Raw genomic sequence first — 12,626 nt, forward strand, 5'->3', positions numbered from 1 at the left:
TATAATTTAACCAAAACTGACTTAAGAAAACTTGAAAAATCTGTATTTAAGAAATTGTGAAATAATTAAAAATCTGTGTCCTTATGAATTAATTAGCATAACCCACAGACCCAGATAGTTTCCAGGTAAGTTTACTAAGCATTTAAAGAACAGATACACATGTTCTTCCAGAGCATAGAAAAAGAGGAAAGATGCTTTTCTGCTCTATTTTGAAGTTACTTTTTAATCTTGATGCCAGAAAGCAAAGACATGAAGAGAGGATAATATATTTTCACTTATTAATATAGATGGTAAATCCTATAAAGCCTTAGCAGTATCAGAAATTGGAAAGACACGGAACAAGAAGAGTTCTCAAATTGCTAGTTGGAATATAAATTGGAATAGCCACTTTTTTTTTTAAGTTTATTTATTTACCTAAGTAGTCTCTTACCCAACTTGAGGCTTGAACTCATGATCCCGAGATCAGGAGTCATATGCTCCTCTGACTGAGCCAGCCAGGCACCCCTGGCGTAACCACTTATGAGAGCAGTTTGGCAATATCTAGTAAGATGGAAGATGCTTATAATTTAAAACCTAGGAATTCTGGGTATATAGTCTAAAGACACATGTCCACAAGAATACATGACATTGCAGAATTATAAGATTGAAAATTCAGGGCAGTGGGAGGGAGAATCTTACTATTCATCAGCAGGAGAATAAATGTGTGGGTTCCATAAAATAGCAGTCAGGATGGATGGATCTCAAAAAATAATATTAAGAGAAAAAGGAAACTGAAGAAGACAGACTTTGCCAGTTATACAAAGATTAAAAGCATACAGAAAAGCATACATACATTCCACATATGTGGAAAAGATAAACATGCATGTAACTATTAATCCCAGTTATAAGAGAGTGGGAGTGGAAAGAGATTGGGAAGGAGTGGGGACTTCTGCTGTACCTACATATGTATCTGAAGGGAATGGGGCAAAATGTTAATTAACAAGGTAGATGATGGGTACATAAATTTTCCATACCTTTTTATCTTCTTGAAATATTTTACTTAAAAACAAATGTTGTGCCAATTCCAGTACTCTATTCTACAGATTTTCTTTTTCCTTTAGGACTAATAAGGATGACCAGCCCTGCCACTGTTATGATACCCCAGAGTGGAAATGTGTCATCTTCCATGATGGCATCAGGCCCCAATTCAGAGCTGCAGCCCAGGACTCCTCGCCCTGCTTCTCAGTCAGGTAATGACCTCCAATCTTTGTGGCTTAAAGAGGCTGGAACTCTCTGCAGAGATCATTACAAAATTTAGCTATTTCTGATTCCACGTTCCTAACTGCCCAACTTAAATGCCACCTTCTTCACAAAATCTGCCCTATTTCTTCAAGTTGAAAGTCCATTTCCTTCTCAGAATTTCTCTTTCTCTTATCAGTTACAACCCAACATTCCTAACAATGCATTCCTTGGGCTACTTAGTCCTGCAAGATACTTCTTGGCAGAGAATTCCATAATAAATTTGGTAAGTGCATCATATGTTACCTCCTTCCTAGAGATTCAGAATTAATGTTCTGGAGGCACTGGAAGTCCTGCCATGAAGAAACCTGTCTAAGGTGGTTAGGTTCAGTTGTTTCCCAAACCAAATTGACTGTATTTTGTTTTATTTTCTTAAAACACTAATGAACATAGTTCCCAAGAATATGCTTTGGAAAATACTGCTCTCCACATTTTATGTTTGGCTCTTATATCCACTTTTGAACCATAAGCTCTTTCTAGACAATATTCATCTTTCTGTCATCTTGGTGTGTTGCTTTGCATATAGAAGGTGTTCGCAAACATTTCATTGAAGGTACCAGGGGATTTTACTCTATATTTTTCACGATTGCCAGGACTACTGTAGGATCTAGGGTTGCAGTAGTTTAATTAGTGCTTTGTTGACTGTCTTTAAACAGATTCAATGGATCCACTCCTCTCTGGGCTCCATATACAGCAGCAAAATCATCCCTCAGGATCTTTAGCTCCCCCGCACCACCCAATGCAGCCTGTCCCTGTGAACAGACAAATGAACCCAGCTAATTTTCCCCAGCTGCAGCAGCAGCAGCAGCAGCAGCAGCAGCAGCAACAGCAACAGCAACAGCAGCAGCAGCAACAGCAGCAGCAGTTGCAGGCAAGACCCCCACAGCAGCATCAGCAGCAACAGCCACAGGGAATGAGACCCCAGTTTACTGCCCCAACTCAGGTGCCTGTTCCTCCAGGCTGGAACCAGCTGCCTTCTGGAGCCCTTCAGCCTCCTCCAGCCCAGGGTTCTCTGGGCACAATGACTGCAAGCCAAGGGTGGAAGAAGGCTCCCTTGCCTGGCCCAATGCAACAGCAGCTCCAGGCAAGACCATCCTTAGCCACGGTACAGACACCTTCCCACCCGCCCCCTCCATATCCCTTTGGCAGCCAGCAAGCCTCACAAGCCCATACAAACTTTCCTCAGATGAGCAACCCAGGCCAGTTCACAGCTCCTCAGATGAAGAGCTTGCAGGGAGGGCCCTCCAGGGTCCCAACCCCCCTGCAGCAGCCCCACCTCACCAACAAGTCTCCTGCCTCCTCACCCTCCTCCTTCCAGCAGGGATCCCCTGCATCCTCCCCAACGGTTAACCAAACTCAGCAGCAGATGGGACCAAGGCCACCTCAAAATAACCCACTTCCCCAGGGATTTCAGCAGCCCGTCAGCTCTCCCGGTCGGAATCCTATGGTTCAACAGGGAAATGTGCCACCTAACTTCATGGTGATGCAGCAGCAGCCACCAAACCAGGGGCCACAGAGTTTACATCCAGGCCTAGGAGGTGAGGAGCACTGAAGCTATTTGTGTTGATAAATTTACTGGAGATAGATCTTAGTAGAACTTCAATTTTTAGAGTTAATGGAGGGAGGATGTAATTATTTGGCTTTGTGGATGTAGTGGTGACACTTGATGTAACTTAGTTAACTTGATACATTATTGACTTGATACATTATGCAGCATCTTACTGGTTACATTTAAGCTAGCCCTCTGGATGAAAATGCAGGTAAAACTCAATATAGAGATTTTCATTTTGTTTTTTAAATTACTTTTGCTTGATCTTGGACTGATAAGATGTCCAGAAGAAACATGCATTTTATTAATTTAAATCGCTCAGCTGTTGAAAAAAAATTAAGATTATGCAATAGAGCAAAAATGAAAAAAATAAATACAGGGTCTTTTGGGGAAAAGGCCCTTCGAGTTTTCAAGTTTGATAATCTTCGTAAAGTAGTAAGCATGGTATTTGTTAAGTTTGATTAAAGTGTTAAAGGGGAATAATTTCAGAGATCATTGAGTTTTATAGTTTATAATGCCAATGCCTGCTCCTTAGAGAGGGAATTCCACCAGTTATACCTAAAGGAGATTTATTTATTTATTTTGTAAGGTGCCTCTTGTATGAAGAAAAAGCAATGGAGCTTAATGTGTGAGAGGTAAAACGATTACAGTAAAACTTATCCATCTCCATGTTTATTATTTATCTTATTAATCATTGATCTAGTGCACATGAATGTGCTTGGAGCTTTTCAGTAAGGTATAGAGAGTGCCAGTAATACTGTCATCTGATGAACATATCCCCACCAAAAGACACCCATTGCCTACCCAGAAAAAAACCCTTGCATCTTTAGTGCAACATAGCAAAGGCATGTTCTCATGGTTTCTGGTGAAATTAAGTTGCTCATCAGTCTCTTCACTCTCTTGTAATTAATTTTACTGACGTGCAGGCTCTGATATTTAAATCCTAAGAAGTTTTTAGAAAATGCAAGAATGTTTCAGTTCCAAACTTCACTGTTCTGGGCATCTAGTCCTGGATCAGTGGAAGCTGGGTAGTCCCTCCTGCAAATGTGATTCCTGATTTAATTATAGTGGAAGCATGCAAATGGGGACTTGTCACTGCTAAAGAAAGGACAAATGCATATTTGTCTACAGAGCGCTTTTCAGGACATTGAAAAATTGGTCCTTAAAAATAAATGGACTAAAACAAAAATTTTTAAGTGAGCTTTAGGTCTTGATGCTTTCATAGAGCAGATTATGTGCTCACGTAGGTGATCTGGCCACATCAAGGCCTATGTTACAAACAATGAGTGGGTTCTGAGATCCTCCTTCTTACAGATCTGTTTTCTGAAATTAAACCTTCCTATAAAAGGAAGTAATACTTTAGTAAGATTCCATTAAAGCATGGCTTTTGGTACCATAGCTGTCGGAATTGCAGCAAACCTTATAAGGGGAAGGCATGATGATAATTTAATATAGCCTCACTTTGAAGCTCCTATGGATTGTTGCTAATCTCCTGTCTCTTCCCAAGAGACGAGCACAATATTGGGGGAAGTTTTCCACAAAGGAGATTGTCATCCATTTCCCTCAATGGAAAAAAAATCACCTATCGTTAATATCAGGACCCAGCTCTTTGTTTTATAGTATTTCATATCAATTTGTTTGAATATGAGAGAATTTAGCATATTACTTTGGTACCTATGTTAAAGTATGTAAAGTTTTGGGGTCTGTTGTATTACAGAGAAAAGTGAGCCCTAAACCTTGCTGTGACATGGCCTCAGATCACATTTAGGGAGCAGATTGCCATCTCTTCCTTGGCATGTTCTAAGTGTAAATTTTTTAGTATTTCTTTTTCATTTTGACAATGCTCATGTAAGAGATTGTGTTGATTTTTTTAACCATCTTTCCCAACCTTATTATTAAAGATCTTACCAGTGTGACAGAGAGAGCTAAGCCAGTGGAGACTTCATGCAGCTCATCCTTCCTTATTCATTCCACATCTAAGCAAGAGTATAAATTTGCTAGGTAACTGCCTTACTCATTGTTTTCTATTAAGGAATGCCTAAACGCCTCCCACCTGGCTTCTCAGCAGGACAGGCCAATCCGAACTTTATACAAGGTCAGGTGCCTTCGACCACAGCAACCACCCCTGGGAATTCAGGAGCCCCTCAGCTGCAAGCAAATCAAACTGTCCAGCATGCAGGTTTGTTTTCTGTGATTTATTCAGCCAACATTTATTGAACATTGTGTGCTAGATACCATGATAGATAATAAGAATATACAGATAAATATAAATCCTGGTCCTTCTCTTAATCTCAAACCCAAATTATTCTTTCAGGGCAATAACTAATATATCAAAAGTAGGTACAGTGTCTTGGGAACCGAAGGAAAGGAAATTAAACTTGAGTTTGAGCAGGTTTCAGCAATTTTTTTTTTCCTGTAAAGGACTCCAGATAGTAAATATTTCAGACTTTGCAGATTATATGGTCTCTGTTGCAACTACTTAACTCTGCTATCACAGCACAAAAGTAGCCATAAACAATATGACAAATGAGCATGGCAGTGTTCCACACACTGTTTATTTAGAAGCTGGCAGTGGGCTTGATTTGGCTCATGGGCCATAGTTTGCCAACCCCCAAGTTAGTAAAAGGGCAAAAGGCATTTCTGGCAAAGGAAACTATAGGTACAGAGACACATGGCATTTTGGGCAACTGCACCTTTCAAAATCTCTCTATAGTACATGTTAGCTTTGTTTATGCAGAATGTCTAAATTCTGGTTTATAATGTGGTGTTTGAAGAACAGACTTCAATCAGTATAGATTTAATGCCGACAGTGTATTTGTGGAGAAATAGGATAGAGCAGAATGGCTAAAAAAATTTGTAAAACAGTGTTGTAATATGCCCAGACTTCATGTTTCTGGTTGCTTAGGCACCACATGGACTAATCTTCTTATCCTTTCTCATTGAGCCAGATCGGAATGAAGTAAGTGCAAACATTTTCTGTGGAGAACTCCCCATCCCCACTTAGAGTTAATTTAGTTGTGTGGTTCCAACTTTTAATGGTAAATCACTAAGGAACAAGAAAAGTTCTAACTTAGTTTGTTTTTTTTTTTTAAAGTTCAAACTACCTCTTGAAGCGTGAGAGAGGGGCAGATTAAACTGTTTTACTTTACCCATCTGCCAATGCAAAACTGCATTCCTGGTTATGTGAATTTATGGTTTCTGTAGGAAGTTATGAATAGTGATAAAATCATTCATCATTCTTCCACCCAAGCACATCTATTTTGTATTTCTATATGGTGCCTTCCACAGGTACATACTGTTTAGACTTCCACACTTCTCCTAAGATCGTTCTACTCCTGTCTCTCATTTTCTGTTCTCTTAACCCTACTTTATTTCTCTTGTTAGCTTTTAGTTCTCCTGAAAAAATATTTGTCTGTTACAGTCTCTTGCCAACTGCATAGAGTCAGGGGTTTGGTGTGTCTTGTTAATTGATACTACCTTAGCACCAAAAGTGTCTTGTGCATATTAGTTACTCAAGAAGTAATTAATGATTGAATGAGTATACACTGTATATTCAGTGTGTACAGAATATTCAGTTTATACAGTATACAGTGATCATGGAGTTTAAGTTAAGAGTTTATAAGGCTAATGATCCCAAAATCTTTTTTGGGATTCAGAAAAACTGAATAATGTGAACAAGGGACAGTTTGTCCCCTGCCTCCCTGGCTGGAGTGTGGATTGGCCTCATAACTTCATTACGGCTGCCGCTTTCTAGTCCTTACTTAAAAGTGACAAAGAGCTATAAAATAATCTAAAAGAGTATTCAGTAAAAAGGGGGAGATAATGCAAGTAACTATAGGAAAATCCTAAAGACCCAACAATAAGTAAACACTGCAGCAAGCCAGGCAATGTCTTTGTCTAAATTAGAAATAACTGAGAATAGGACATGTGCTGTATGATCCACCAGGGACTGCCACAGGGAAGGGTCAGTGAAGTTTTGTTTTTTGTTTGTTTGTTTGTTTGTTTGTTTGTTTGTTTGTTTTGGTGGATCGGAGATTTATTTAACACCAGCGGGCTCAGAGGAGACCATTTCTCCAAAGCTCTGAGCCTAGGGGTCAGTGAAGTTTTAACATCCCTTGGTAACTGTTCCTCTGTCTGCAGTTTCTGGGTTATCTGTCAGTTGACTTACACCAGAGGCTCAGCTTCAGATAAGGAATAAGGAATTTTTACCACACTGGGGCAGAGGAGACCTGTCCTTAGGAAGTATCAGGTGTTCTTTCCTTTCATGTGCAGCATCCAATACCACACATGTAAACTTTGAGAGTCATTAGTTTTCCAGAAAGCATGTTTAGCATTGCCAAGGTTTTCCTAAGACAATGCATCACATTTGTTGTTTTCCTGACTCATCTAAAGCAGAGCTTATTTCACCAGCCTACAGTGCTTTTCATTAATTTTCTTCACCTTAAAATAGCTACATGTCATTTTCGAACAATGAGATGCTGCCTTTCTCTTTATTTCATCTGAAAGAAACTAAACTGTTGATCTTCAAAGTGTTATCTTTAAGTTACCAAATAGGAGTAAAGAAACCATTTCCCCTTCTCTGTTGTGTGGTCATTGGGAATGTAACCAATCATTCCACAGTCATGTCTCCATACTTCAAAAAAGCCACAGAAAATATGTCAAACATAGCATATTTATTTATGTTGGTCAGTGGATATATGGGTTATTGGTGTTTCTCCAATTAGAGTATCTTAATACCAATATAAGAGTATTTCTATCTGAAACTGTCCTTTTTTTGTTTGTTTGTTTAAGGTGGTCAAGGAGCTGGTCCTCCTCAAAACCAGATGCAGGTGTCCCACGGGCCACCAAATATGATGCAGCCCGGCCTCATGGGAATTCATGGCAACATGAACAGCCAGCAGGCTGGTAGTTCTGGGGTTCCTCAGGTGAACCTGGGCAACATGCAAGGCCAGCCCCAGCAGGGCCCACCATCTCAGCTGATGAGCATGCACCAGCAGATTGTGCCCTCCCAGGGCCAGATGGTCCAGCAGCAAGGAACCTTGAACCCTCAGAATCCTATGATCCTTTCAAGGGCCCAGCTTATGCCTCAGGGCCAGATGATGGTGAACCCTCAAAGCCAAAATCTTGGGCCCTCGCCTCAAAGGATGACCCCACCCAAGCAGATTCTTCCCCAACAGGGCCCACAAATGATGGCGCCACATAACCAGATGATGGGGCCTCAGGGGCAAGTTTTACTCCAACAGAACCCAATGATAGAGCAAATCATGACCAATCAGATGCAGGGGAATAAGCAACAGTTTAACACTCAGAACCAATCCAATGTCATGCCGGGACCAGCACAGATAATGAGGGGACCAACTCCAAACATGCAAGGAAACATGGTGCAGTTTACGGGACAGATATCAGGACAGATGCTGCCACAGCAAGGGCCCGTGAGCAACAGTCCATCTCAGGTTATGGGGATTCAGGGGCAGGTCTTGCGACCACCAGGGCCCAGCCCACACATGGCCCAGCAGCATGGTGATCCTGCTACTACAGCAAACAATGATGTCAGTTTGTCTCAGATGATGCCTGATGTTAACATGCAACAAACCAACATGGTTCCCCCCCACGTGCAGGCCATGCAGGGAAACAGTGCCTCGGGAAACCACTTCTCAGGCCATGGGATGCCTTTCAATGCACCTTTCAGTGGAGCACCCAATGGAAATCAGATGTCCTGTGGTCAGAATCCTGGCTTCCCGGTCAATAAGGATGTCACGCTAACAAGCCCATTGTTGGTCAACTTATTGCAGAGTGACATCTCTGCAGGCCATTTTGGGGTAAACAATAAGCAAAATAATACCAACGCAAATAAACCGAAGAAGAAGAAACCCCCTCGGAAGAAGAAAAATAGTCAGCAAGATCTAAAGTAGGTTGTGATAGTTTTGCCTCAAATTGTATTTATTTCTATGTGAACTTTTTTTGATGGAAAATTTTAAACGTGTATAAAATCAGAACAGTATGAAATCCCTCTGCTTCAACAATTACCAAGTCATAGTCTGTCTTGCCTTCATCTCCCATTACCTTTCTGATTATTTTAAAGCAAAATGACTGTGAATATTTTCAGTACTATGTACCTCTGAAAGATAAGGACAGGTTGGGTTTTTTTATTTTAATGAACACATAATACCATTAACATGTAGGAAAACGAACACTTTCTCCATAGTCTCACACACTCAGACAGTGTTCAAAGTTTTCTAATTATCTTAAATTAATTCTTTTTTTATCGTTTGTTCAAATAAGGAGCCAAACAAGGTTCATACATTGCAACTGACTGATCTACGTCTCTTAAGTCTATAGTCTCAGGGATTGTGGCACATAGAAACTGAAAAGTAGCCAGTGCTACCACATTACACTCCACAAAGCACTTCAGGGTTATAGCAGCTACTAGGGAGCCAGAAAGGCCAAATGTGTTTTGGAAATGAAAACAGTTTATCAAAACTCCCCGCTCTCTCAAATGGAAATAGTTTTTTGGGGACACCTGTCTGTCTCAGTCTGTAGAGCATGCAACTCTTGATCTCAGGGTTGGGAGTTCAAGCCCCACGTTGGATATAGAGATTACTTAAAGAAATAAAAATAAAATCTTTTTACAAAAAGAAATAATTTTTTGTACAGATGCCTTTCCTTCAAAGGCTCTCTATTTTGTGAAAAAATAAGTAAGTAAAGGCTCTCCATCTCCATCATCCCTAGAAGCTTAAAGCCTCATTCTAACATGGTTGGACCTTTTAAATCAATTACCCCTTAAGTAAAGGTTCTCTAGGTGAGTTCTTTTGCAAGATCATAGCAGGAAGGACGATTAATTTATATGTCATGTCTTGAAGCTAAGTGTTAATCATGTTTTTTTGACTTTGATAAAATGTTTCCAGAGGGCATATTGATTAAACTGGATTTTCTGCCTTTAATCGTAAAATTGGAAGAGACATTTGTTAATAGGGAATAGTGACTAATGAATGTAAAATGGGTTCATTGAAACAAATTGCTAGAACTGTAGGAGAGTTTTAGTTAAACAACCATAAATGTTCAAAATAAAACCCAACTGTCTCTGAGCCTTCCCATGATATTTCTTTGATTATACCGTACTCACTTGCTGCTTCTTGAGTATTATAAATTAAAAGTCTGTGACTGTATATTAACAAACTATATTTTCCTAAATTCAGACTTAATAAGACCTTTAATTATCTAATTTTTCCAGTAGCTCTAAGTTAAATTCCTTACTGCTTTCAACCTGCTGTCCTGGGAGGGTATTTATTTCTCCCAGTAGTCTAAAATTGTAAGGCTATTCAGTTGCCATTAGTATGCATTCTTACTGTCTTCACCAGCTCTGAGGAAGATCGCTTACTTGTTGGGGCTAGAAATTGTGGAAAGGACCTTATATAGGCATCAGGGTTCCTACAAAAGGGAGACAGTAGGTATAATAGGAAGAGCACTTGCTCCTAACTCTACCACTAGCTCACTGTAGAGCCTTGGACCTGTTTCTTACACCTCTCTGGGCCTTTGTTTTCTCATCCATAACATGAAGTGACTGGACCAGATATCTTGAGATTTTTTTAGCAGTGCAGTTCCATGAAAGTAAAGAGACCTACAGAATCCTTATAATTTGAAGTGAGAGAGAAGTCATAGAAGGAACAAATTGCTATAGGCATCTGGATGTGCTAAAGACCTGCTTCAAGCTCTAAATTTCCATGTGCTAGGACTTTTTAAAATGGATTTAAGGTAAGGCTTAGAAACCACACAGAATACAATGAGATCAAATACTGTCTAAAACTGGGTGACCAATATCAGGGCAAAGGGAAACTAAAGATAGGGAAGAAAGATACAGCCAGGAATAAGATTGCAAACCAAATGGATGTGAGTACATTGGTTCTTTGGGAATGTGGATGTTAGTAGATAACATTTTTTTTTCATTTCTTTTTCCCCACTAAAAATTCTAAGCTACAACCAGGTAAAAACGAAAGCATCCCAAAACCAGTGGGGATGTCTGCAAATACTCATTCTGTAGCAGAAATAATTAGCTTTGTTCTAGTATTCTCCATTTTTCTTTATTCCCTGGATACCATTTTCATCAGCCAACCTACAACTTCTTGCAAGGTGTTATGAATTGTGAGAGCTGCTGCTATAATATCCACAAAAAATAAACAATCTGGACTCCATGGTTGAAATTGATAACTATACCAAAGATAGTGTGGTTTCACAAGAATAATATTTTATAATGTTGATAGTCCAAACTATGATCAGGTCTTAAAACATTTAAGCGATGGATGATTACTTGAAAATCATTATGTCAGAAATTTGTAGAAAGCACTTTGAGTAAATAGCCATACTATTATTAGATTAAGTAGATTTTATTGTTTAATGAAATTGCTGGATTATTTTTATGCCAAACAGTGAATATTTTATCGGACTAGAGATATGGAAGTTACGATAAAGATGATAATGCAAACAGATTTTATGTCTTCAGAAATAGGGGAGAAGTTAAGCTACTTTCATGTATAAGCTAAGCAACTTACTCCCAAATGTATAATTTATTTTTTAGTACCCCAGATAATCGCCCAGCTGGGCTGGAGGACACGGATCAGCAGCCATTGCCTGGAGAACAAGGAATTAACTTGGACAACTCAGGCCCTAAACTGCCAGAATTTTCAAACCGACCACCAGGTGATAAAATGTTAGCTAAAGATTGCGTACTTTTCATCATTTATACAGCAGTACAAGGCTTCTCTTCAAGGAAACATTGGTATTTTATTTTGTCTCCTAACTAGGCTTCTTTAGCAATTAAATGTGTCTAATATTTGGAAACTTTGCCTTGATAGTAAGTAAAAATTTCAAATATGACTTCTGAAGGCATATGTATATGTAGTGTATACAGTTGACCCTTCAACAACATGGGTTTGAACTGCATTATCTACTTATATGCAAGTTTTTTCAGTAAATACAGTAGTATAAATGTGCTCTCTTATGATTCTTAATAGTGTTTTCTTTTCTCTAGCTTACTTTACTGTAAGAATACAGTATATAATACATATAACCCAGAATGTGTGTTAATCAACTGTTTATGTTATGTAAGGCTTCCAGTTCACAGGTAGGTTATTAGTACTTAAGTTTTGGAGGAGTCAGAAGTCATACATGGATTCTCAACTGCACAGGGGGTTGGTACTCCTAACTCCTACATTGTTCAAGGGTCAACTGTGTATAGATACTGCTCAGATTAGCCTTCTTGATATTAAGTCCTCATAAAATCAGACTGAAATGTCAAGTGCTTCTTTATTCTTGTCAGTATCAAGATTCTAGTTGGCATCCAAATGGAGTAAGATTAAATGGAAAGATGTTTTCACTCGAATCCTGCTTGCCTGCCTTTCCTGCAGCCTTTCCTATTGGGTTTTCTCGAAACAATGAATAGGGTTTACAATAAAATTTTTTTTTTAATTTTTTTTTTCAACGTTTATTAATTTTTTTTTGGGACAGAGAGAGACAGAGCATGAACGGGGGAGGGGCAGAGAGAGAGAGAGACACAGAATCGGAAACAGGCTCCAGGCTCTGAGCCATCAGCCCAGAGCCTGACGCGGGGCTCGAACTCATGGACCGCGAGATCGTGACCTGGCTGAAGTCGGACGCTCAACCGACTGCGCCACCCAGGCGCCCCTACAATAAAATTTTTTAATAGAGTTTTTATTATGAATCTTTAAACATAAACACTATATAAGAGTAATAAAAGAGACGCTCATGTACCTACCACCCAGCTGAATAATAAATAAGATCACTA

At 39.4% G+C, this 12,626-nt stretch overlaps 1 protein-coding gene across 8 annotated transcripts in view; it reads left to right on the plus strand.

The window, feature by feature from the left end:
* The window catches only part of NCOA6 (nuclear receptor coactivator 6), a 107,627-nt gene that overhangs the window by 71,967 nt on the left and 23,034 nt on the right, over positions 1-12,626 (plus strand). For 4 of the 8 annotated variants that reach the window (XM_030309738.1, XM_030309740.1, XM_030309739.1 and 1 more), the window contains 5 exons: positions 1,101-1,229; positions 1,935-2,816; positions 4,860-5,006; positions 7,619-8,735; positions 11,400-11,521. In XM_030309738.1, the coding sequence (XP_030165598.1) occupies positions 1,101-1,229; positions 1,935-2,816; positions 4,860-5,006; positions 7,619-8,735; positions 11,400-11,521 (2,397 nt within the window). The remainder of the gene's footprint in view (positions 1-1,100; positions 1,230-1,934; positions 2,817-4,859; positions 5,007-7,618; positions 8,736-11,399; positions 11,522-12,626) is intronic. The other 4 variants (XM_030309743.1, XM_032592580.1, XM_030309745.1 and 1 more) reach the window with 3 other exon arrangements.

Source organism: Lynx canadensis, chromosome A3 (assembly GCF_007474595.2).
Source record: "Lynx canadensis isolate LIC74 chromosome A3, mLynCan4.pri.v2, whole genome shotgun sequence".
NCBI lineage: Eukaryota > Metazoa > Chordata > Mammalia > Carnivora > Felidae > Lynx > Lynx canadensis.